At 41.0% G+C, this 26,533-nt stretch overlaps 1 protein-coding gene across 3 annotated transcripts in view; it reads left to right on the top strand.

The window, feature by feature from the left end:
- The window catches only part of F13A1 (coagulation factor XIII A chain), a 59,780-nt gene that overhangs the window by 21,120 nt on the left and 12,127 nt on the right, over positions 1-26,533 (top strand). For all 3 annotated transcript variants that reach the window (XM_015854645.2, XM_015854644.2, XM_032442491.1), the window contains 8 exons: positions 6,572-6,690; positions 12,349-12,456; positions 14,179-14,353; positions 17,684-17,822; positions 23,118-23,221; positions 23,983-24,071; positions 25,484-25,637; positions 26,212-26,499. In XM_015854645.2, the coding sequence (XP_015710131.1) occupies positions 6,572-6,690; positions 12,349-12,456; positions 14,179-14,353; positions 17,684-17,822; positions 23,118-23,221; positions 23,983-24,071; positions 25,484-25,637; positions 26,212-26,499 (1,176 nt within the window). The remainder of the gene's footprint in view (positions 1-6,571; positions 6,691-12,348; positions 12,457-14,178; positions 14,354-17,683; positions 17,823-23,117; positions 23,222-23,982; positions 24,072-25,483; positions 25,638-26,211; positions 26,500-26,533) is intronic.

Below are 26,533 nucleotides of genomic sequence, written 5' to 3'. Positions count from 1 at the left end.
TTTTGCTCTGGTTTTAATAACCATCTGTGTGAACCTTCTGCCTGCCTCCATGTTCCATAAACTGATAAATCAGTATGGGCATATTTTTTCCCCAGGATTTGGTGTGGGGTAGGATGTAGTGGCACCCCATTCTCAACAGTTAAATTACATTGCTGGTTGCCACATTTTAGGTTGGAGCATCTGCAGCCTAAAAGCCTGCTAAAACTCAATGGGGTTTGCTGTCCAGCACAGGTTGGATGCACTCATACTGCTGCAACATGATTGGTGGCACCTTGCTGTTACACAGCATTTGACCTTATAACTTCCCCTTAGCAGTGACTAATTACCAGCAACCTTGTCCTCTTTGAGGAACAGAACATTTTGCAAATTAGCCTTTTTTTGTAATCCAGTGTGTTAAAGAACTTTTGTTTTTTAGATCTCCCTGGGCCAAGGTAAAATCAGCTCTTCTGCTGACAAAACTGCTCTTTTACCCAATGAACTCAAAGCGTGGTTTAAAGAGAAAGCAAGGAGGGCTGGGGATGCTAGGTTCACCAGCCTTCTTACAGGCTGTAGCATCGTGTCTCAGCTTCTGATGTTTGTAAGGCTCAATGTCTGGTACACATACTGCTATATATTTAGGTCACCAGCTAACTATATATCCTCCTGCCATCCTTCCGTCATCCTTCAATTTTTTACCAGAGTATTTTCATCAAATAATCCCGTACCAAGTAAGGGCCGTCTTATCATGTGATGAGTAAGTTTAGCATTATTAATAGAGACCATTATTCAGCCACACTGCTGTCAGTACATAGAGTGATTTGTGCTGAGTTCATTACTTGCCCCTGGTCCAAGGGAATATAAGCAATGATTAGCTTATGCATTATTTAGGAAGATATATGTTAATGCTGAGTAAAGTGGAGTTAGTTAAGCTGGAACAGGAGGGAAGGGCAGGGCCCAAGGCCTCACAGCATCATGAAGGAGTTTTGAAAGCAGCATAGAGTTATATACCTTAGAGATGCATGGTTAGTTTATTCTGGGAGTAAGGAGAGTGGGTAACAGAAAGCAAGGGATTATTGGCAAAGGTGAATGAATTAATGTGACACCCTGGTGAGCAGACAAAGCCTCTCAGTGTTTTTAAAGGTAACATCAACATGTACCAGTTCCAGCTCAGGACGTATGATTCTCCACCCCAAGGCAGAGAATCCTTTGGGTGGAGTCCTGGTTTCTCAACAGCCAGCTTGTTAGCCAGCACAGTGACTATGCTATGGCTCAGCATCTCTTTAGAAAGGGAAAAGCCACAGAGGAAAATCTTAAGTCACCTCATGACAAGTATACAGCCAGCTAGGGCTGAGGGCAGTCATAAAATGTAGAAAGAACGTGGTGAGGGGAAATTGGCTGCCACAACATGTGTTATGGGGAACACAGAGTCTGATTTCAGGCATGAGGCAAGCAGAAAGAAGGGGAAAATAATCCCTCCTTCACATCTCCTACTGTTATCTCTGTGTGCCCATGTGTCATAGTGCTTTGCATTCACTTGCTGAGATGCATGGGGCTAAAAGCCAGCAAAACAAAATCCACTGTGTGGGACTGCATATAGAGCTCAGGACATGCAACAGCTGCCATCAAGAAGGCTGACAGAAATGCCTACTGCAAGAAAGCAAAAGAGAGACTCAGGGTAGCAAGGGTCTGCTATGGGGGTCACCCCCAGAACACCATGTGTCCAAGTGTGCCACAATGGCCTCAAGTCCTGGCACTTGCTAACTACTGTAGCTTTCATTTTCTGTGTGCTTCATTTGGATGTGGATTTGCTTTCTTTCCCTCCTAAGCAGTTTGGACTAATTGGTTCCTGTGTCTGCTTTTTTCCCTTTGTGTTAGACGAGCAAGGGCAGCATTTCTCCACAACTCGTCCTCTGGCTGGAAAAGTTTGTGCAGTGGAATGACAAAAGGATATAGAAACTCATGCAGTTAAACTGCACAGAAAACAATAGTTTGAAAATCTCCTGGACTTGTTTGCTGGGTTAATAGCTAAGAAGCAGAGTCTGAGTAAAAAGCCTCATTAAAAAGAGGGAAGACTTGGAGAATGGATGGATGGGGATTGTTATCGCAGGGAGCAGAGTACAGGCTCCATCAGTGTCTAGTGCAGCTATCCAACTCATCATTTTAGAGAAACATCAATGTGTCTGTATGAGCTTTTCTTTAAGACAGAGGCATTTATGCCCTTTCTTGTTACTTCTTTTTTCACCGTAGTTCAGTTTTGACATGTTTTCCCAGGCTGAGATGCATTTTTTCCTACTGTTTCAGAGCAAGTCTGCATGCTTTACCAGTTAAGCTACAGAGCAGCTTCTGTTCTTTGCTTCCAAAATCACCAGATGCTTTTATATGGTTAAGGCTCATCACCAAGAATACTTTAGAGGTGCAGATGTGGGGCCTGATCCTGCAAAATGATATGCATTTGCTCCATACATTTTGGAATTCAGCAAGCAAGTGGACTGACATTTCAGACACTCAGGTGAAATTTGCATTAGTTAATAAGTAAAGAAAAGCCTGCAAGGATAGGCAGCATCATCCCTTCAGCCAGCTGACATAGCTGGGAAAAACAGACATGCTCTTGGGCACACAGAGCCTTCTTCAGTTCTGAAACAAGAGATAGAAATGGCAAGTCATTAAGAATAACTTCTTTGTGTATAACTTGACTCTTAGCAATATCAGACTACATGAAAGCAGAGAATGGCTCCTTTGATCTAGGTGCTGTGAGCTTCTCTTTCCAAGGAGGTGCTGAGCCAGCGACATTCTGCTTGGGAACACTCGGTGCCTATCAGGAAAAGACTTTGCACAGTCTCTTGTGGCCCTCCTAGGTGGAGGTACATATTGTGTCTGTAAGTTGCAGACTCATGGGTTGAGGATTATGTTTCGTTCACACAAGCCTTCTGCAAAGTGGTTTAGATTAGAGCAGTTAAGTACATTGCAGTCTTAGTGGCTCAGTTGATGTTTCCACTCATGTCCTTCAAACATCCTGTTACAGTTTGAGGATTAGTAGAGTGTGATTGCCTTTGGACATTTCTAATATCACAGAATCATGGAATCATTAAAGTTGGAAAAGACCACTAACGTCATCTAGGCTAACTGTTCATCCATCACCATCCATCACCATCATGCCCACTATAATATGTCTCCAAAATGTTAAATGTGATCAGGCATCCAAATTTGACTCAGTAACATTTTCTGTAGTTTGTAGCCATATATTGAATGTCTTCTACCATAGATTCCAAAAATTCACAAATTCAGAGCTTCACATCTCTGCTACATTCACACAGGCAAGAAACAGCCCTTGCACAGCATCATCCTAAGCTTGATCATGAGTGGAATGGACTTTGTAGATATCTGTTTTAGCTCTCATTGCAGTGTGTTTGCCACAGTGGTGTTCTCCTCCCAGCAAGAGCTGGAGGCATTCAAGGTCCGGCTGGATGTGGCTCTGGGCAGCCTGGTCTGGTAGTTGGTGACCCTGCACATAGCAGGGGGTTGAAACCAGATGATCATTGTGCTCCTTTTCAACCCAGGCCATTCCATAATTCTATGATTGCATGACCTTGCATTCAGTGGGATTTCTCTCCTGCACTACTGTCCTCACTTGGAGTGTATTTTCACCTTATCTGTCTTCAAAGAAACATAGAGGATTATTTGCTTCTTTGTAGCACTGCTAAGGTCTTAGTAATTTCCCAGGATAAAAGAAGTAAGTAGAAAAAGCTTAAACTGCTAAAGAACAAACAAACCTGGTGCTTTTTCTTGGAATTCTTCCGTTTGTCAGATGTGAAATTCTGCTTGCACCAAATAATTAGGAGTTGTACTATGTAGAGCATGCTTAGCATCAAAGTAGTCACAAATGCCTCATATTTTCTTCTAAACAGTTCTCAGGGGTAGTGAGAGCTGTCAGAAATCAAAGCAGCTGGCTTTTATGTGGAACACAGAGGCCCGTTTTACTTTATCAAAAAATAGAAATAATTTAAAAGAATTGACAGAGAAGTTAATCAATTTTCATCTGATTTAGCAAAGATCACGCCGTCTTGAAATAACGTAAGCGTCTCAATTGATACCAACGAGATCAATATTGATATTTATAATCCCTGAAAGAAAACAACAGCTGTCAAGAAGGCATGTGTATGCACTCTGCTGAATGCATAACTGTACTGAAGCAGGTGTGAGTTGTACTCCTTGAAATGCATTTTCTTTACTGTTTGTATACACGTGCTTTGATAAAACCCAGAGGTCAGCGAGTCAATACATGTAATTGCTCCATAAGCAAACCAGGCACATCCATCCTAATGACACGGAGCCTTGTGTGATTTGCAACATCTGCAACATTTCTGATGGGATGTTGTGCAAAACTTGCTTGGAGCTGGGAAATGGGCCTCAAGAAAGTCGTGTAGTATGGTGCTTCTGAAGTATGCATGTCACTTCTGGCATAACTGACCATAGCCTTTGGATCCACTGTCAGGTCTTAACTCTCTTCCTGTCACCTGGTAGCCTCTCATTGTAAATTCATGATCTTCTGCTTTGTGCCTGGGTGCAGACTGACTAGGTTGTAGGTAGCGCCAGACTTATGAACAGCCCTTGTTACAACCCAGCCCTTAGAGACCAGGTATGTAGCACCATGCCTCTGTACAAAGAGAGAGCCTCAGACCTGCCTGCCTCAGGGGAAACCAGGCAAAACCTGCTGCTTTTCTATCTGCTCTGATTCTGATGTGGCCTGCCGAGCCTGTACAGCAACCCTGTCAAAAGCACAATGGAAAGCACTGATCTTCTCAAATGCGAAAAAGACCTTCTTCAATCCACTACCTGCTTCCATATCATTCCTTGCACACCAGTGTGAAGCTCTTGATGTTATATATATAATCCCTTCTGTATATATAGACACATGGATTTAAATACATTTGCTTAAAAAAATTATTTCCAGCAGGTTCAGGTGTACAGACTGGCAAAACTCTTCACCTACTTGAAGTCAGTGTGAGTTTTGCCATTGATTTTTCAGATTTTAGCTGTTTTTCAGCTGAATTGCAGTTTTGTGGGCAAATGGAGAATCTCTTGAAGATGAGTTTTAGAAGGAAGTACAAATCTGATTTGAATTTCAACAAAATACAACAAATCAATAGGCTTTTAAAGCGAAATAACCCCATAGTAATTTGTAGTAAGATGCAAGAGAAAGCCTCTATGACAGTGGTAAGTGGCAGGTTTGCACTAGCCCATATCACACCTTCACAGGTTACTGCTTCTCTTTAATTTGTTATCTGGTGCCTCATTACTGATTTCCTCAAATTAATTAATTCCCAAACCATTAAATGTTAAGTGGTACCTCTTAGTCACAAAATATCGTTGTTGGCACAGAAAATAAATCCTCAACTGTTCTAACATCACAGAATTTCCCACCCATTTCATGTCTACCCATGAACATCTGAATAGTTTCATGTAGTTCAGGGTTATTTATATATGTTAACTATGGGTTATTTAAGTATGTGAATTCTCTTTGCAGGATGAGGATCCACTTATATTCTTTTGACTGATATTAGTCCAATCTCGAATGTGTGTTTTATATATGTTTTGATGAAGATGTCTTCCGAATACTTCCAGTTTTCATTTGGACAAACTGAGAGACCTTGGACTGTTTGGCCTGGAGAAGAGAAGACTAAGGAGGGATCTTATCAGGGCTGATAAATATCTAAGGGTTGGGTGTCAAGTGGATGGAGCAGGGCTCTTTTCAGTGATGCCCACTGGCAGGACAAGGGGCAATGGGTACAAACTGGAACACAGGAAGTTCCACCTGAACATGAGAAAGAACTTCTTTACTTTGAGGGTGACAGAGCACTGGAACAGGCTGCCCAGAGAGGTTGTGGAGTCTCAGTCCCTGAAGGTATTCAAAACCCAGCTGAACACTTTCCCATGCAACATACTTGGGGGAACTGCTTTAGCAGGGAGATTGATCTTGATTTCCAGACGTCCCTTCCAACCTGTATGATTGGGTGTAATTTTGTGCTTTCTCTTCATATTGGCTGGTCAGTCAAGCTATGTGAGGGAGGAACACTGCAGTCAAAAACTTATGTAAAGAAAAGCAATCAAACTCTTCTGTTAATACACTATAAAAGCTGTATTCCAATTTTTGTGATGTGCTACAGATTTTTCTTTAGATCCCTTGACTTGAACTGCTTTCCATTAATGTTAATAGGTTAGAAATTGTTCTTTGATCTGTTTGTACAGATGCAGAATTGCGTCATGGTGCTCCAGCTTTTAACTTAGTGGTTCACAGTAGTCATAAAACTCTTGATAAGATACAACATTTTAATCATAGCTTTCAGATCTTGAGAAAAGAGACAGGATTTGTCAGCAATTTTGCATCTTGCGTGCTTTTAAGTTGTGTATCATATTTCTAAGCAGGGTCACAATCTCCTTATGTTTGTGTTCTGTTGAAGCAAGTGATGTTTTGTTTGATGGGTGATGGGCACATCTCATCAAATATGGCTGTACTGTATGCTAATTATTTTTATCTGCCCGATATGAAATCTAAGTGGCGGCACTGATGTTTGTTTTGGGTAAATTGATACAGTGGATGCCGTGTACCTGGATGACGAGAAGGAAAGGGAAGAATATGTCCTGAATGATGTTGGTATTGTTTTCCATGGAGACGTCAATGAAGTAAAATTAAGAAGCTGGAGTTACGGTCAGGTGAGCTATTTGGACCTTCTCTGACTGCTCCCAGTAGGACAGCAAATGAATTTAATCGACAGCAGACTGTGGTTGAGACTGTGGGCTCTGGAATGCATTATTGGTCTCTCCTTCAGAAACACAAGGGGGTATAGTTTTTAAAAATTGTATGAAGTGGGAATACATATAATCCAGAAAAGCAACGTTATAATAGCTAGTATTTAAAGATCTTGTTTTAGGGGCACATTTCGGATACTAAGAGGCTTCCTGTTGAAAGCTGTAATCGTTAACTGAGGTTTTCACTATGGAGCAGCATTTCTGTTGCTGTGTTACTGCTGCTTCAGGATCAGACTGATTTGGTGAAAGACAAGAAGATTATTTATTTAGCAAGAGGTTGTATTCCCTTTCGACTCTTCCTTTCAGTTCCAGCAACTTGGCGGAAGTAATTCTCATTTTTTCAGGAGTCAGCTTTTCTTAGGGTTCCTATTACAAACCAAGGTTTGGTCCCAGAGTTTTAAATTTCCTTACCATAGTGACAAAGGGGAGAACTTCTCCCATTGCTGTCTGGACTTTACAACTTCAGCTTCCAAAGATGTGGAAAGCACGGTCCTGGCTGACTGGCGTGTGGTAGTGATATGCCTTCAATGTTATCAACCCCTTACTGCTTACCTGTTCTATCTCAATCTCTTTGTAATCACTAGACAGCCTGAAAGTCCCTGTGGGATGAAATAGTTAAGTTGTTGTGTAAGAATAGGAAAAAAGCATTCAAAAGCAACATCAAATTTAGCAAAGCTAACTCTGACTGTCACTCAGGGGTATTCCAATGGACAGTTATTGGACATGGCTCACCTTACCTCCTGGTTTTTCACATCAGCACCATTAAGAAAGTATTGAAGTACTTCCTTCATGCCACAGTGATGGATTCATTCAGCACTCACTGCACATCCCCAGCACAGCCTTGCAGAAGGGACCCTCTTGCTTTGCTTTCTCTCCCTGAGCTGAAGACTACCTCAGAGCTTAAGCTGGATGGATTGCCACTGTGCTTGCATTAGAGAGCTTTTTAAACTCACATCACTCTTGCTTCCTCATTTAAGGGTGCAATTCCATCTTTTTTCCCACAGCTGCTGCCTGAGGGAACTCCTGCCTTTGCACCTTTCCACTGGTTGCCTCAGTGTTGTTGTTTGTGGGGTTTGAAAGAGATCCTGTCTAAGCTAAAAATAATCTTTAAAACAGGTGAGGGGGAAGCAATTCCATAAACTGAGGGTGCATCTGAGAGAGATAGGGAGAACCAGATCCCCAGGCCAAAGCTGGGTGTGCCTTTAAGTTGACCAAAAATGCCCCCTCCTGGCCCTTCCTTCCTTCTGCAAGTGTTTATACAGCCGTGCAATGAATCAGATCAGAGAGCTGACCAAGCTGAACAAGCAGCGCCTTTCTTTTTTCTTTTTTCCCTTGGGTTGTTATTCAGGAGCGCTCTGCTGCTCCTAGATTTGGGATTCGCTCTGTGACAGATGTAGGGGAGGGAGAGAGGGGAACGAGTAGCTGGAAATGGAAGGTGTTGCTTCAACCAGCTGCTAGATTTATATCCTAAGATGCTGAATTTATGGCCTATAGTGGTTTGGCCTGAGGTGCTTATATTCTGCAAATCCAGCACCTTCCTGACACAAACACCACCCTCCCTTGAGAAACTGCATTATTTATTTGGTTTTGCTGGGAGGCAGCTCAGTTAGTGAGGTTAGAGCTGCTCCACATCCCTTTGTCGTATGCTTTTCCTTCCGGTGCTGTCTGGCACTGGAGATCTTGATTTCCACCCTGAGCTGTGGTGCACCTTTTGTTGCCCATGTGACAGCTTAATGTGGCATGAAAAACTGCATGAAAGCCAACAGTTGTCCCAGAGCCCATCAGTATTTTTGTGAGGGTGAAATGGGCATCTTACAACTAAACGCAGTTTATCCTTCTGGTTCAGAGTGGTAGAGGATATGGTTTTCCTGATGCTACCCTACTAATTCCACTAAAACATGAGTTTTCCTCATTTTTAGCAATATTTTATGTTAAAATGAGGAGCATTGCTGTAAGTGAATAAAAACACTAGCAGCAGATATACCCTATGTTATGGCTACATCATACATACAGGCTGTGTGTACATATCATAAACAGCCCTTTACAACACTGTTAGTAAAAAGCATAAGGCCACATACAGTCATAGAGCTGTAAGGTATATGGTCTTACCCAAAAATACAGATAGACTTGTGCATAGTAATATTCATAGGCCAAAAATTTCTTTGAACGATGACAGCTGAAAGCTTTAACTGAGGTTGTAAATTAAAAAGGAACATGCAGTTCAAAACTGGATTATTAGTGGGAGATCATTCTCACAGCTGCCTTCTTTAATGAGCAGCATCAACTTGAGAGGAGGAAAGGCAAGAAAAATGGACTCAGGAAGAAAATACAACAGAACACTTGAAACATGGTTGTAATGAATGAGGATTCAGGATGAGGATGTGCCTTGTAACATGACTGTGATTCCTTTCTTCTAAGGATGTGCAAATTGCCAGTCACTAAGAAAAGCCCCAGGGAGACTGAGGAGAAATTTTGCTTTGGAAGAAATCAAGGCACATAGGAACTCTCCAGCTGAGAAATATTGGAAGCTTGTTGACATGTTGAGCTTAATCATGTCCACATGAGCCCACAGCACAAACAACATTTTGTGACATGTGCATTTGTTAAGGTTAGATCATGCCTGCCTGTTACCAGCTATGGGAAACACAGACCTAGTTCCACCAGTGCAAAAGTTGATGCAGCCCCTCTTTCTTGGATTTAATTGGTTTGAAGTTTTTCTACTAGAAGCAGGTTAGCATGAAAGGGGAATGCCCACTGAAGGCCAATGTGCAGGCAGAGCCTCTTTTCCTGTGTTTTCTCTTGCTTTGCCTTCCTTCCATGGTCTTTTCAAGGTGGCTGTGCCAAATTTCCTTTGTCCTGAATTTAGGTTGTTCCCATTTCAGCTTGTGTCAAGTAGACAGTGCCAGTGCCTGGCCTATGTCTGCTGATCTGTTCTGGCTGCCTACTTGTCTTGGCTGCTGTTTCACTTGATATTTCAAGGGTACTCAGCTTTACGTGTGTTATGTGTCTGTTCTGCTTCCCTCTAGATATAATTTTCATGCCAAGATTGAAAGCAGGAAACTAATTTAGTTTGATTTAGTGATTTAGTGTTTTTAACAAGTAATGGAAGGCAAAACTGGCTTTAGCCCATGTTACGGTGCTTTGCAACCTATGCTTCTGCATTAGCGTAAGGCAGCTAGACTTTACAGCCTGTCCTATGTCCCTCCTCCTATTAGTGTAATTACTTCACAGTCATTTATATCATTTTGTAAATGCTAAGGTGGAAGGCAACAACTCTGATAGTAATTTCTTTCCTCTTTAGTCTTCCTGTATGTGCTGGCAAGACTGACGGTGTCTCATAAACTGTAGATAAGAGAGATTTAATTTGCAAGCTAAACTTCTTATTGATTTAACTCAGCTCTTAGACACTGCTGATGACTTGAAAAAAAGAAAGCTCTTTTTGATCCCGGTGAAAGTGATAAATCTTTGGGCCAGGCCAAAAGAAGGGTGAACCTGAAGCAGGAAAAGGCCACTATGACGGCCCAGAATTGATACTGTCTGTCTGTTCTCCTTGGGAAGCAGGATCTCCCCAGCTCTGCCATTCACCTGACATTGCTTACAGCACGTATCACTGGAGTAGAATGGTGACAAATAGTATAAAATTATTCAGACTCCTAGAAATTATACAATACTAGGAGTAGGACACTTGGAGCCCCTGACCTGCTTCCTTCCTTCCCTGAACACTATGAATTCAGTTTTGCTCAAGAAGACTATGAGATGGTACATACTAGCAAACTTCCAAAGAAGATAATTCAGTGCTGGTGTGCATGGCAGAGCTGAGAAACATGAGGAAAGAGGTGTGCTGCCTTGGAGGATGCTTGCTGGGCTTGTTTAGCTTGGAGAAGTGAAGGCTCTAGGGTGACTTTATTGCTGCCTTCCAGTATCTAAGAAGAGCTTATAAGCAGGAGGGAGACCATTTTTTACACCTTTTTTTTTTTTTTGCCCAGAGAAGCTGTGGGTGTCCCATCTCTGGATCTGTTCAAGGCCAGGTTGAATGGAGCCCTGGGCAGCCTGAGCTGGTGGATGTCAACCCTGCCCATGGCAGAGGTTGGGACTAGGTGGGCTTCAAGTTCCCTACCAAACTAAGACATTTTATGATTCTATGATTCATTTAAAAGGATACGTACTGTGGCAGTTTGGTGAGTAATGAGAGCCATGCAGGCCAAAAAGTAAACGTTTCTTGGACAGGAAAAGGATGAAAGTGATGAGATACAGAGGTGCTTTTTTTGTGCTTATGCAAAAGCTCAGCTGGTGCCTGTAAGGGAGAGGCCAAAGGAGGCATGTACTCTCCAAGGATGTTACCCCCATCCCTCCCATCTTTTTTGCAGCACCGAAAGCTGTCTTGATTCTTCAGTGCTTCCTCTTCAGCTCTCTGGCTTCACCCTGCCTCTGCCTTTCCCATGCTACCAGGTCAGCAGCTTGGCCTGGACTTTTTTTTGCCTTCTGCAGGATGCAAATCTCAGATCACCCTCATCTGCTGAGGAGCCTTAAACCAGGCTGGAGATGGTTTCAAAATCAATACAGCTCTCGTTGCAGCTGGGCACAGGAGCAAAAATCTTGTTAGCATGAACCATATCTCTAAGGATGCAAATGAAGGACATAAAGCTGAATATAGCAAGGGGACAAGCTGAATGGAGTTTCTTTTACAGCTTTGAATGCTAATATAATACTGTGTTTTCAGTGACACTGAAAGATGTTTTTTTATTAATGTGTGTTTCCTTGTCCCCTACCATTTTCCAGGGGACAGAGATATTTTCCTTTGCTATGCAGTTTCTCCTAAGGAAAATGAAATACATCACAGGGCAAGTTCTGTGACAAATGGTTTCTGGTCTATTTAGGCACCTCTGCCCTCAATTCATTCCTGTGCTTGTTCATGCTGGATCGAAGAAACTGTACCTTTCCACTCTATTTTTGAAGAAGACTACTTTAGGTCACTTGGTATTTTTTATATCTAAGTTTCAGAAACTGGGATTAATCTGTTTCATTAGCTTTCAGCTTGTTAATTTTAAACATTTTACTATTGTAGTTTAAAATTTAAGTCTCTTCATATTATCTGTGGTAAATCATTTATTGGTCAACTCAGCGTTGCGCTGAATGTATCAGGAAAGTTCTGAAATTAACAGGTCTGGAATCTGTGAAGGACACGAAGTCCTTAGAGAGCAGACTAGCTTATTGTAGTTATTATTATAATACCTTCCTATTATATACTTGTTAGCACTTAAAATTTTATGTCCTGTCAGAAAGGCTATGTTGTCATTTTAACCTTCTGGAAACCAGACTGAGATTGAATTGAAAATGACGCTCTCTTTTCCCTTAAAGCGTCTCACATTTTTTTTTGCTATACGTGGGCAATTATTCTAGAAGAAAACTTGTATTTTTAAACACAGAACTTTGACCTGGCCAACTGATTTTGAAGCTGATCAGCTATTATAACAACAGTGAAAAATAACTTTGCCTTTGCTTTTCAGAATAAAATGTGACTTAACTTGCCCTCTAGTTCTCTCTTTCTTTCTTTTTATCTAGTTTGAAGAAAACGTTCTGGATGCTTGCCTTTTCCTGATGGACAAGGCGGAACTGGAGTTGTCTGGGCGTGGAAACCCAATCAAAATCTGCCGTGTTGCCTCTGCAATGGTATGTAATAGATGCCCAGGATGTGTCAGAAGTGAGTCTCTTATCAAAGCTACGTTGGCTTAATGACCTCCATGCCCTCACGTCCTCATTGCAGAAGGTGCCAGATCTTCTATCCATTCTGACCTCTGGGATGTGGCACTTTATTTCACTCCACTAAAGGTGAAATCTTTATGTCAGTTCAGCATTGTGCGAGTGGAGCCTCAAAAGCCACTTTTAAATGTTGCATTTCTACATATGCTGACATTTTTTACAACGCCATGCTTACCTTTTGGTAGCTGAGAGTATTGAGAAAGCTATTTCTTTCATGCATGGTGAAGCACCATGATGGGTGGAATTTGGGATGAGGAACTGAGAGACTATGAGTGGACCCCAGCACTAATGGCCTCATTAAACTGTCAACATTTACATGAGGTACCCTGGCTCCAGAAGAATGTGATAAGAGATCTGAGCTCTGAAGTACAGGGCCCACATAACTTTCTATACCCAGAATGGAAGTATCCAAAATTTACAGAAGCAAAAGGTAGGGAGAAGGCTTCCTGCATCTCCATTCCTTCCAGATGTTAGGCATCAAGAGTCTTACTGTGTGTGTAACATCAGACCCATCTCTAATATTCAAGCTGGAAGACTCATCCAGGATATAAAAGACAGATGCATCCACTCCTGTCTGCCTTTTGGAAGTCTGAACTGTTGCCTTCTGCTTTCTGGGACATTATGCTGGTCATTGAGCTATTATCATTAGATGTTCTCCCTTTTTTCCACTCCTCACAACCAGCAGAGAGCCTAAAGATCGAAATGCTGTCCTGTCCTTGAAGTGCCTCTTTTCTTGGCATGTTTTCCACAACAATGAGAGATGGGCACAACCCCTTAACCCTTTGGTTATGACTTTGAATACTTATCTCGTTCAGTCTTAGGGTTCATGGGAAGTCGATTTTCTAATTATAAAACGGTAGTTAATCCAGCCAAAAGCTTTTAAATGAGAATTGTGATTTATTTGGCTGGCATGTAGCTGTTCCGCATTAACATAATTAAAAGGTACAGAGCGAATGAGCTTTTTGCACAGCCTCAACTGGTTTGGTTCAAATTGCAGCTTGGAGATGTATTGCTCGTTAATGCCTATCAGTATAGCCATTAGTCAGCAAAACTCCATGCTTTGTGTAATCTTACCAAGGGAAAACCTGCACAGCATATTCCTTCTTGTTTTCACATGTGCTGGACTGAAGAAATTAGTTTCCACTTATAACAGTGGACTGATTCTTCTCTCTGCCCACTCTAAATTGGGAGGGATTTTATTAAAATAAAGAGAGAAAATTACAGGGAAAAAAACAGGTGATGTTAGGAAGGAAGCTGATTCAACACTTCTGAGGCTTGCTTATGAATTTAAAACTGATCATGTTTATTAAAAATACATAGCAATGAGCATGTGTAGTGTTAATAAAATGTACTAAAGTAGCCAGGTGAATGCTCATTGCGGTGATTTAATTTCAATATTATTTTTAAGTGCCTGATCTTGATTCAAAATTATTCAGTGATGGTGAATCCACCACAGCCCTTAGAAAGATTGTTCTGTTCGTCTCCTACCTTCATAATTTAACATTTCTGTGTTATTTCTAGCCTAAACGTAGCTGTATTCAGTCTCTCCTGTCCTATCTTGGTCTGCTGGGTTAAAGAGCTCTTTATTATTCAGCTTCTGACACCCCTAAAACTCAGTTCCTTTGTCTATAGATCAATTCCAAGGATGAAAATGGTGTTTTGGCTGGATCATGGGACAATCTCTATGCTTATGGAGTCCCACCTTCAGCCTGGACAGGAAGTGTGGACATCCTCTTGGAATATTACAGTTCTAAGCAGCCAGTGCGATATGGACAGTGCTGGGTCTTTGCTGGTGTCTTCAACACGTGTAAGTATCAGTGAGAAAAACTTCATGCTGCTATGCAATTCTTACATAGTAGAATGAGCTTTTAGGTTAAGCTAGCTAAAATTCTTCCTGGCTCTGTGATGATTAGGAGTAAATGGTAAAGATATTTAAAAATGCATGGCCAAAATAGACTCAATAGCTGCACTTCCAGAATGATATATTAACTACTTTTTAATACAGGAAAATGAATTTATTGAATCACAGAGACTAAAGTTGGGGTGTGAACGTTAGTCTTTTGGTCTGTTCTCTGTTTCTGTTAGGAAATGTGAGATGAACAAAGACCTTAGTGTCTAAATCTACAACAGAAGACTTATTACTCGATATGGGGTATTGCGAAGGTATTTCTACTCCAGAAAGGCTGGAGTTTTTTTAACTGTCTAGCACTTTCTAACAGCATCATCCCAAATGAATACTCCCTGAACATGGGAACACACTGGGGTATAATAGTGGTAAAAAAAGACACTGTTTATGTAAAAGATACATTTATAGGGACAGTGGGGACAAGGCACTGGGAGCAATGTGTGTGTCAAAAGCTCTTTGCTAATATAGAGCCAAACAGTTCCTTTGCTTATGGGACAAGCCAATAGGAGAAAATAAAAGTGAGTCTGGCTTAAACGTAGTGATCTCCCCTAGAGGCACTTACAGCTCTTGTATTTAAGTGTCAGACCGAAGGGGGCACCAGATCAGCCTAGGACCAAGGGGATACACAGGGCATTTTTGCAGGCTTGGATTCTTCTTTGCATTAAGTACTTCTCAGCTACAGCTGAAGCTGAAGCTTTGCTTCTTGTATTTAAGATGTGGAAAGAAACTTGCAGAAAAACTCCCCATGAAGCCTTTCCCTTTTACATCTCTCTCAACACTATTACATGTTGCTGTCTTCAGAAGTAGCATCATACTTTTCTTTACATTGTACTTTTAACAAAAATGAAGGAGATTTAATCACCCATCGTCTGCAAACATGGAAGTTAAATAATTAACATGTTACAAGTCTGGCTCTTCATCCTTGTGCAACCCTGGGTATCTCTGTATTTTCATTTTATTTTTGCCTGTCCCATATACATGTATTTCATTCAGTGTATAGTTTTCCTTCTGTTCAGGTAACAGAATTTTGTAACTCATTTTAATTACCTCAGGTAGTTCAAGAGCTATTCAAAACAGTAGGGACCTCAGAAATAAAGCTCTGTTCTGACCACCTATCCCTCTGCTGGCACACACTTCTCACAGCTCCAGGGGAGGATTCCATTTCAGGTTTCTCTGCTTCTCTTTCATATATCTGGAGAGGTTTGTGTTTTGATTTAGGGAGACTCTGGCGGGTGCTCTATCCTTCAACATATGAAATAGTTCATTTTATTTCTGGTGCCATGGGAATATCAATCCATCCAAGGAGCCTCAGAGTTGTCTACTTCCTTCTCTGCCTGAGGTTGTATGAACTGTACTTGATACTCCTCCATCTCTGCACAGCACAGTGAGTTCAGAAAGGCCCTTGCAAGTGTTTCTGATAGATGCAGTTCATCACAGTGACTTTCACAGGCCACCTTCTCTTGCTACCAGTGCCTCTTCTTTCTGTCCCTATATCCCAAACATACATACAGGCTCTCTCATTTTCCTCCTGCACTGGCCCTGAAACTCTGCTACACAGTATTTTGCCTGTAGGCCACTGTGAATCTGGGGCAATGCTGTGGAGGTCTGGAGCCTACTGTGTTAAATGGAGAGCTGTATTTATCAGGACCAAAATTAGATTCAGTTTGATGACTACTTTAGTCAAGCCAGAGACCTGAGACTTCATACTGTGAGGCTTACTGAAGTATAAAGTTTGTTGAGCATTATGAAATTAAAACATTGTACAGTGGCTAATCTGTTGCAAGCCATTATTGTTGCATAGTCCAGCTGCTGACAACTCCAGAGAGAGGACAGAAAAGGCCCAAACAAACATGCTGAACTTAAAGTCTTGTTTAAAGTTGTATTTTGCATTTTTTATTTCAGCTGCCAGTGTTTTATCATTGTGACCAGTCCAGCTTTCCAAGGTTACTATTTTGTAAACTCTGAGTAGTCATCCATTAAAAATGCTAAAACATTCTGAAAAGTGCTCATTAATCTTGAAATTGTCAGACAAATTATTTTCAATGGGCCCTGATGGCTCATGTGGTGGAAACCTGGAAGTGTGCTTGAATTAAGTTTAATCAATAGGTACATATGGTATTGGATGCATTCAGGTAATTTTTCATCCAGTAACTTGAAATGAATGTGTGGAGCTACTCTGTATTGAGAGTCACAGTAGTGACACTAATGAATATACAAAACCAAGCAGTATCAGAAAGGGTCATTCAATACTGCGGCGCTGGAACTATTTAAAAATACAGTTTTTGACCAAAATGTTTCCCTTATCCAAAAAAAAGTCCTCTGTTTCCTTCAGAACCACATTGGCTCCTAAATCAGAACCCACAGCAGTCACAGCATTTCATTTGGACAGGTTGAGATGATATGTCACCCTGTGTCTCCACTTCCCTCTTGGATTGTGCTCCATGTCTACCAGCCAGGGTGCACCACAAACGCAGAAGTTTAGTGACTCAGTGCTGCACTTCAGATATAGCCATAGCTTTCTCACATGCCCCAGCTTCACCTCTTGTCAGCGGAGGGCAAGGGTTGTCAGCTACATTGCGGTGGTTTGAACATTTATTTGTTTTTTATCTTCCTCTTTAACATCCCTTATGGGAAGACACCATTGGCTCCAAAGTACTATTGCTTAGAAATCAATACAAATTATGTAATGCATTTTGTTCAGACTCACACTCTGACATTTCTTTTGCAAGTAATGCAGTTTTCTCCCTTGTTAGCAATCAGTTTCTGCCTTATTCTTTATGTTCTCCAGACCCCTTATGGTAGCATATTCCAAAACAGGGAAACTCCAGATCAACCAGGAAACCTTTTGTATTCATCTTCATTTTAGCACAGTCTTTCTTAATTCTCCTGGCTTGCTGATAATAGGAGTCCTAATGTATTTTGCATTCCATGGAAGCTCAAAGTTATTTTTCTTTGTTTATACCACATTTGATCCATTCCATCCAGATTTGCCCTGAAAAGCTGCTGTGTGGTCAGCTTGCAAGACTATTGGTAGCTGGCCACTTAAGCAATTGTACCACTACATGTCTTGAATGCTTAGCATTTGGGGACCAAACAAAATGCTTAACATATTCTGCATAAAGGAAGATAGGAGCCATCATTTGGGCTGATTTAGCTGAGTTTTCCCATTTTATTCTTATTATTAATATTTTCTCTTTATGTTTTTGCATTACATTTCCATGTTTGACACAGTTCTGAGGTGCCTGGGGATACCTGCAAGGCTCATTACCAATTATTCTTCTGCCCATGACAACAATGCCAATTTACAGTTGGACTTCTTTCTGGATGATGAAGGGCAGGTGGACAACAGATTGACCAAAGACTCTATCTGGTGAGTTTTCCTTGCAAATGCCTTTAATGCACCAACTACATGCATAGTAAGAAACATAAGAAATGTATGTGGTTTATTTATTTCTCTTTTCAATAAAGAACATTGCTAGCTTGCAGAAAACACAATGAACTGATGATAGGATAATGAAGTGCTTGTCATTTAAAGAGACAAGCCATAGGAGATCTATGAGATCACCTAATATTATCATTCAGTAGTGTACATTTCAGCATGCTGAAGGAGAGTTGACATGTATTTGTGCTCGTTAGGGTAAGACTGGTTCCCAAAATGGAAGACGGAAGCTGGACACTTCCATCAGTTTTGAGCCAGGTTCAAAGAGATACTTCAGTATCCATGGAAAAGCAGACTTCTTATTTTGCTTCTACCTATTGTATTTGTAAGCTGTTTTTGATGTTTTGTACACGCAGTCAGTGTCATAAATGAGTGCTTTCCCAAATAATTTCAGTTTGGTTGAGAAAGATAAAAAGAAACATCCCTGTGAACAAGAAATGGACTACATATTATTTTAGAGAAGGCAGTCCTCTACTTTTCTCCTCAAACTCTTGCTGTCTCCTATCTGACAGGAGAAGTGTAGCACATATTGATTATGTGTTCTGTTCCGTAAAAATTATGTGAGGGTTATCGGGCCTCAAGCCTTTCCTCCTCAGAGTGAAGCAGTGAATGTGACCTCTGTATATATTGCTATATTCAGGAGATACTTGTCTTATTCAGTGTTAATATACTTGATTTGTGTCAATGATACCTTCACCTCATCAGCATAGCTACTCATCAGCTTGTTTCATTAACAACTTAATCCCTGGAAGTCTTTGTATTAAAACTGTAATAAATCCATTCTGTGGTGTAAGAAATGACTGAACCTGTTGCAGTAACCTCTGTAAGTAATTTCCATAATCTGTTACCAAGATGCAATTTAAGGAAAGCTATTAGGTTCATTTACATCCAAACCCTGTATCATAACATCACAGACAATAGGAGAGACTGCAAGGTACTTCTGGAAGTCATCTAGTCCAGCTCCCTGCTAAAAGCACAGTCAGCTAGAGCTGAATTTGCTGTTGCCTTCCCAGGGATCAAAGTGAGACTACTAAGTTGGTAGTTCCCTGGATGTTGCTGCTTCTCTGTCTTGAAGAGAAGGATCATGTTTGCTTTCTTAAATTCCTCAGGAGCCTTCCTCTGTCACCAAGACCTTTTAAAAGCAAATGTGAGTGGCCTCACAGTAACATCAGCCAGCTCCCTCACTGCTCATAGGTCCATGCCATCAGGTCCATTGGACTTCTGTGTGGCCGTTGAATTTGTTCACTGCCGTGTTTCATACTCTTCACCATCTTATCTCTTCTTCTACACTTCAGCTGATCCGTGAATCAACTCTCACTCAGTTTTGACATTTCCTTGTACTTTCCTATCTTTCCATTTCCCATCTGTTTCCCATGGCTTCTGAAATCAGTTCTATATTTTTCCATTCTTTTAGGGCAGGGACAGAACATCTGAAGTCATCCTTGTTCCATTGGAATCCATACTCAACTTCACAACAGCATTTCCACCTGCCCTCCTGCTTTTCTTTGGCTTGATTACTTTTTGAACTGCCTTGTTCATCCTTTCTATCCTCCTGATGCATTTATTAGTACATGGTGTGCATCACCCTTTGGGCATAAGTTAATATATGTTCCATACCTTTTTTATTTCTCCTCTGTGTCCTTTCTCTTCATTACTTTGTAACACCTTGTGGTAGCCTACATGCAGACTTTATATGGCTTGTGTCTAACCTTGATTTTATTTTTTAAAGTCTTTTATTGCTTTCCAGTTGATTTTTGTTTGTTTGATTGTTTGGTTGTTTGGTTGTTTTTAAGAAGACAACCTCAAGGTACTTATAATGATTTTTTAAATGTATTTCTCACTTTTATTTATAATCTCTTGCAAAGTGGAAAGAAAGCTATTTTTCTTTATTAATGTATCATTTTGATTGCCTTGTACTGCTGAAGCTGATCTGTCTTCAGGTTTTAAATACCCTCACACTTCAGGAATACTTGCAACCCGGATTTTCAGTCCAATCAATCTCTGAGTGTCAGGGCTCCCTGTGAATGCTATCTGCCACTTATTTATTTTTATTGAAGAGCTTTGTCCCCCTTGGGATAGGAAAGAGCAACAACAACAAAACACATATACAAAATTACACAGACTTCGCAAAAAGTTATTTTTATAAAACTGGCCGGATTTGGGACCCATCAGTACTGCCTCTGTCCCCTTACTTTGTTCTCCTTGTCTTTCTTAATGATGATATAAAGACACTTAAGGAATATTGCTCTTGGATGGGAATCAAGACTATTCCTGCTGTGAAGTCCAAACAGAACAGTGTCAGTACCTCAGCAGAAACTTGCTTGGAGTCACCCAGCCCCATGTGGGTTCACCTGTGTTCTGTGGATTGAGACCTTCTAAGACCTCTGCTCTCCCATTCACTTCCTGCTTGTTTTTCTCTCTGTGTTATCAGTGTCTCTCCCAAACCTCATGCCCTGGATTATTTGCTAATGAAAGAGCAGCAACTGTTTTCAGCATGTGCCTGCCTCATAAGCAATAGCAAGTACCCTTCTTAAATTGTCTTCCAGGCATAAAATCCACCTGGTCATCTTTTATTAATTTCCCCATTGCTTTGTTTAGTCTATTCGTAATTATCTCTGTAAATATTTAATGGTCACTACATTGATCTGTATAGCCATTCTTGCTTTCTATAATGTCTCGGGCTTTCTGTAGAATACAAGTACAGATTCAGTTTAAGAAACTGTGACTGCAGAGCCAGCTCCTCAATTGTGCTCACTTCTAGAGCAAATTTTCTGACACATTTTGGAGAGGGAAATGTTCCCCTCATCCTCCTTTCCTTGAATCTCACGTACTTTATAAACAGCACATTTTTTTTCATTCACATTCAATGTGTTGATGTGCATTTGTTATTTGCATGGCAGCAGACCTAGAGAAGTTGCTGTCCCTATGTGCTCAACACTACACAAATAAAATACAATGCGAAAAGTCCTGTCTTCTGGAGTGAACAGAGAAAAATAAGATACTGCATTATCTAATTACAGAATTGAAGCAGAGCTGCCATTTTCCCCGTTGTTACCCCTCCCCCTTTGATTTTATCATCTCTCCCTCCTGCCTGCTTTTCAGATTAGTCTTTTTCAGAACACAAAGTCAATGACACATCCAAGTTTGATTCAAAGTGGACTTTCAGGGTAGGTATTGTCACTCTCAGCTTTCAAAAACCCACCTGCTGTAAAGTGCTCCCCCATCCTCAGGTAGACCTCAGGTGAGCTCTGTTAGCATGATTCAGCATTGACTTCTCTCAGCAGCATCAAAAATTCTCTGAGTGTGCGTCATTTTCCTTGAATAATTCCTTTTTCTGTAGTGGTGCTTCATTAACACTCCTAACTGACAAGTTTTACCCTGATCCAAGCTTTCATTTCCACTTTGAAATGTCTTGTTAGACAAGCCTCAGATCCTTACGACTCTGCTATGTGGCTGGTTTTCACCCATTATTAATGAAATGGTCAGAGATTAACAGTCCCCATTCCTGTTGCTAATATCACTGTGTGTGCTAGGGGCTATATCAGCAGCTACACTGATGTAATTTTATTCATTTCTGATGTGGGATATGTATAATTTGAAAGCAAAACTGTCTCTTCTCTACTCTTTCTTTCTCTTTTTTTTTCTTTCTTTCAGTAATAAAATTCAAATGCCTTGCTGTCTTTACTGTGCAGCTCCCATCCTAGATGGCCTTTCTTCTTTGCTTGTGCTCTCCATTGGGCACAGGTAACACAGCAGGAATAAAAGCACAGGATCCATCTTGTCTGCTCATATTTGAAACTTCCAGTGTACATTGGGATGTTGCTGTAGTACAAGGCCTGCCCCAAAAGTAATGCCTCCTATTTTAATATGTTGGCCCATGACATCAGAGGTAGATGTCAGTGGTATGACAGTAGAGGTTGAACCTTTTTCACCAATATGCTGTTACATTTTGCTGCCATGTGGCAGATGGCAGCAGAGGGGCAGTCTAACAAATTGATGTCTGACATGGAAATGCATAGGAAGCAAAGATTTGGAACTGAATTTCTCTATGTAGAAAAAAAAATGCATCCAGTGACATTCATCAGTATTAGCTAGGTTTTTATGGATACCAAACAGTGGATATGAGCACTGTGAAGAAGTGGGTGGTGTGTTTCTGCAGTGGCAACAGTGAAAAACAAGGCACATTCTAGATGGCAATGCACAATTGTCACACCACAAAATAAAGAGCACTTGTACATCACCAGTGAAAAATCATGCCTAGTGATGAGTACTGTGTTGAAAAATAGTGGTTTGTAGCTGAGAATTCACTCTACCAAATAGTGTGATTGTTCTCATTGTATCTGTTGTAGTTTCCATGAAAATTAGCTGGAGGCATTACTTCGGTAGCGGCCTTTCTTTTTTGGCCGCCCATCTAACTAAATAAGGGCATTTCAAACCTGAGCACATAGATTAATGTCTCTGATAAATTCATCTTCCAGTGATACTGTCCTAGTCCCTAAGGCATCATCTGGTCCAGAATGGTCATAAGCTTTCATGGGAAGCTGTACTTTCTCAGAGATGTGACCTCCCTCACTTGTCTGAGAAGCAAGAAATTCCCAATAAGGACAGTCTTACAAAACCTGTCTTTTTCTCAACCAAAATGGAAACCAGCTGAGCGTATTTTTTTTTCAGCCATGAAAAGAAAGCTACACACTATATTGTTGAATTGATCCTGAAATCTCTTCTGTAGAGGTACCAAAGTTTCAGTCTTACCAGTTATAAAGCATGCCAAGTTTCACTGGCTTGAAGATGATTCAAAGCTTATTTTTGCGGGCATATTGAATTGGAGATGTCCTCCACTGATGGAATGGATTACAGCCATCTTGTAGCTCCATTTATAGGGACATCAGTCTGGAAGGAGATTGTAGTACGGGTAACTCTTCATATAACCCAATAGTCTACAAGCACTGGAATCTTTTCTTAGTTATATTTGCATTCAGCACACAGTAGAAGAATAAAGTCTTCTTCAACTTGCAGGCAAAGATCTATAATGACAGATTGTGGCCTTTTGGTTTTAACTAACAGCCATCAGACCAATAGACTTAAAATCTATTCTTTAAAAAGAGCAGACATTTTCACCCTAAATTGGCAGGTGTTGTTATTGGAGCAATGACAGGTCACAGATTTGTTGTGGTGTTTCTGCTTCTTTCCAAGAATTTAGTATTCTGATCTCATCTCCTTTCTAAGGAACTATCATTGCTGGAATGAAGCTTGGATGACCAGACCTGATCTTCCTGTTGGTTTTGGAGGATGGCAGGCTGTTGATGGTACACCCCAAGAAACCAGTGATGGTAATACTCCTTGAAGTCCTCCTTAGCTCTCTTTGCAGTGCTTGAGGTTTTTCTGTGGTAAATGATGAAGTGATTGTAGCTAAACCAGTGTCAGCGTGTGGACTGTGAAAACCCCCTCTACCAGACAGCAACACTTGTTTGTGCTCAGGGCCTTCTCCTGAGCCATTCTGAGCTCTGAAAAAAGCCTTGTTTTAACACGGCTCATGGCATATGTGCACAAAATCCTGTATGACAATGATCTTACCTGGCTTATGAGAAATGTAGTTCCACTGCCAAATGATGGCTTCCAAATTTTTTGAAGAACCTGTACAGAAGCCTGATCAAATGAATTCTCTTTCATTATATATCAGTCATTCTCTACAGTCCTCGTTAAACTATCTGAGCAAGCAGTAGGAAGGAGAGAAAATGTGAAAAGCCACTACCGTCTCTTCCCAGTCTTTAATTATGCAATTCTTGAAAGACATTTTTCAGCAGATTTGCAATGAGATCTTCTCTCAGTTTAGCTGATCTCTCCTGAAATTACCATCTGCTTAAACCAAAACCAAGCTTAACTGCATTTCAACCACTTGAGACATGCAGTGGGTTTCACAATGTCATTAAGTTACCAAGTCATTAGGTAGTTTCATGCTTGAGTCTGTGTTGTTTAGAGGGATAGCAACAGAAATGAAGCTTTCAAGTTCTCGCTTAGGAGTTCGGGGAAGCTACTGAAAAGTTTCACCAAACCCAAAGATTATTTCTCTCCTTATCTCTTTCCCCTGTAGGTATGTACAGGTGCGGCCCAGCGTCAGTTCAAGCCATTAAACATGGTCACGTTTGCTTCCAATTTGATGCTCCTTTTGTCTATGCTGAGGTATGTTCCTGAAAAAATTCTGTGCATTGAGCGTTATCTGTGGGACTGTAGCTGAGACAGAAGATAGGGCTTCACTGCAGTTTCTGGACTGAGAAGTTGTTTGACATACTCACTGCATCAAAGACTATTCTCATTATTATATTTTGGCATGCAAGCCTGTAGGTGTGATATGGCTCTAATAGGTGATGTGGATTTCTCTCATCTCAGCTCACCAATGAAGAAAGCAGAAAAAGCTGTTAAGATCAAGTTTCAGTATGTGGTCATCCAGATTCCAGCTATGCTGGCAAATGAGTCACCAGCTCTAGCTACTCATTCTTGTTAGCTGTGACCTCCTTCTCTGGCTTGCCAGCAAACTTGGTTATGTTCAGCTTTCACTGCTTATTTCAGTCAAAACTAATGCTGTGATTTTAAAGACATCATTGCTCACCATGTTCCTTTTGGCTGCTATGGGTCAGGGAGTGCTCACATGGGCAGTCTGACTGGCAGATCTGAGAAGGTTAGATCTCCATGAGGAATGAGGGAACCTGGCCTGGTGTTTTAACCTCTTACCCCACCAGAGTTGTTGCAACCAGAACTGCAGCAGCTATAGTGCAACTCTCTCTCAAACTGATGTATATAGCTTAGCACAGAAGAAAATAAGTACATTTTATCTATGAAGCACTCTCCGCTGGAATAAATCTTTAGATGTGATGAATGTGTAATCATGCTCCCCAAGTCCAAATGATATTTCTGTAGCCAACTCAGGTTTACTCTGGCTGATGTTCTGGAGTTGCATATAGTAAAATGAATCTACTCGTTGTTGTTGAGTATGTCTAATTTTGAACATGGGATTCCAGTGTAAGTAGTAGGATTTCAATGCAGGGAGGGTAGCCCCACAGAAAGAGATCTGGGAGTTCTGATTGACAGCAAACCAAACATGAGCCAGCAGTGTGCCCTGGCAGCCTAAAGGGCCAATCATCCCTGGGGTGGATTAGGCCCAGCACTGATACTGGGCAAAGGAAGGGGTTGTCCCACTGAGCTCCATATTGTGCAGTTGCATCTCTGGCACTGAGGACAGATATGAGAACCACAACATAAAGAGGGCATCAAATGGTTAGAGAGCATTCAAAGATAGTGAAGGGTCTGGAGGAAAAGGTGTATGAGGAGCGGCTGAGGTGCCTTGGTTTGTTCAGCCCAGAGCAGAGGAGGCTGAGGGGAGGCCTCATGGCAGATCTTAATGTTGGGTTGTCCTATGAGGAGTCAGGAGTGTGGAGCCAGGAGCTGGATTTGATGATCCTTGTGGGCCCCTTCCAATTCAGGATATTCTCTGATTCTACGATTCCAGTATGTCATTGTTTTGAGAGGAGCTGTAGTGACTTCCCTTGCTTTCTCTACTTCCATGTATTTCAATCCTTTCTCATTTGATTTTGTAGGTGAATAGTGATGTTATTTACTCAAGAATGGGAAAAAATGGATCCCAAGTGATAGAAAAAATTGACACAACCCATATTGGGAGGCTGATTGTGACCAAGGGAGTCGGAACTGATGATATGGTAGACATTACCGAGAACTACAAGTTCCAGGAAGGTAACTTGAAAAGAGTGGGACCGTGCCAACATAGGTTTACCTGAGTCAGATCTTGAACTGTGAATTTACAGACTTCTGGCACTTCTTCCTTTGCATGGAATGCTGCCAACATGCCCTCTGGAACTCTCTCATTTCTAACTCCAGCAGCCTTGCAGATATCTTGATAGGAACACAAACTTTGTTTGCTACTAGTAACACTTCATGCTGAGTAAGCAGTGGTGAAATCAAAGAGCCATCATAGAGCAACTTGAAGCATACAAAGCAATTCAAAGCTTTATATACAGCTGTTTAGACATTCCTTACCCAGGCCTGAGAAGATGTTTGCACAGAGTAAATCAGTGTAGCTCCATTATTATTATTAACTAAGCTATATTAATTTGTTAGGTATAGCTTCAATCTTCAAGACCATCTCAAATGGAAGTTGTAAAGTCTTAATATTAACTTTACCACAGGGATGTTCACTGTTCTCATCCATTAATTTCAAGTGCCATGAAGTGTGAAACATGCACTTTTGCGAGTGGGCTAATGCAATATTCTTGATTCACTTGTTAATTTGATTTTCTTTTATTTTTAGGCTCAGCAGAAGAAAGACTGGCTCTGGAGACTGCTGTAATGTACGGTGTTAAAAAGCAAACTACACAACCCAGCACATATCAACCACAAAAGGATGTTGAGATGGATCTGCAAATGCAAAAGGCAGTCCTTGGCAGTGACTTTAAGGTCACTATAATATTCAGGAACAAGAGCCGCAACTCCTACACTGCTACTACATACCTTTCAGGCAACATAGTGTTTTATACTGGTGTCACGAAGAGTGAATTCAAGAAACATTCTTTCAGTGCAAAACTGGGTCCTCTTTCATGTAAGAGTCGCATGTTTGTTTTCAAACCTACTAA

The sequence above is a fragment of the Coturnix japonica genome, chromosome 2 (assembly GCF_001577835.2).
Source record: "Coturnix japonica isolate 7356 chromosome 2, Coturnix japonica 2.1, whole genome shotgun sequence".
In the NCBI taxonomy this organism is placed as follows: Eukaryota; Metazoa; Chordata; class Aves; order Galliformes; family Phasianidae; genus Coturnix; species Coturnix japonica.
Note: the sequence above shows the minus strand (reverse complement) of the source record. Positions and strands in the feature narration are given on the sequence as shown.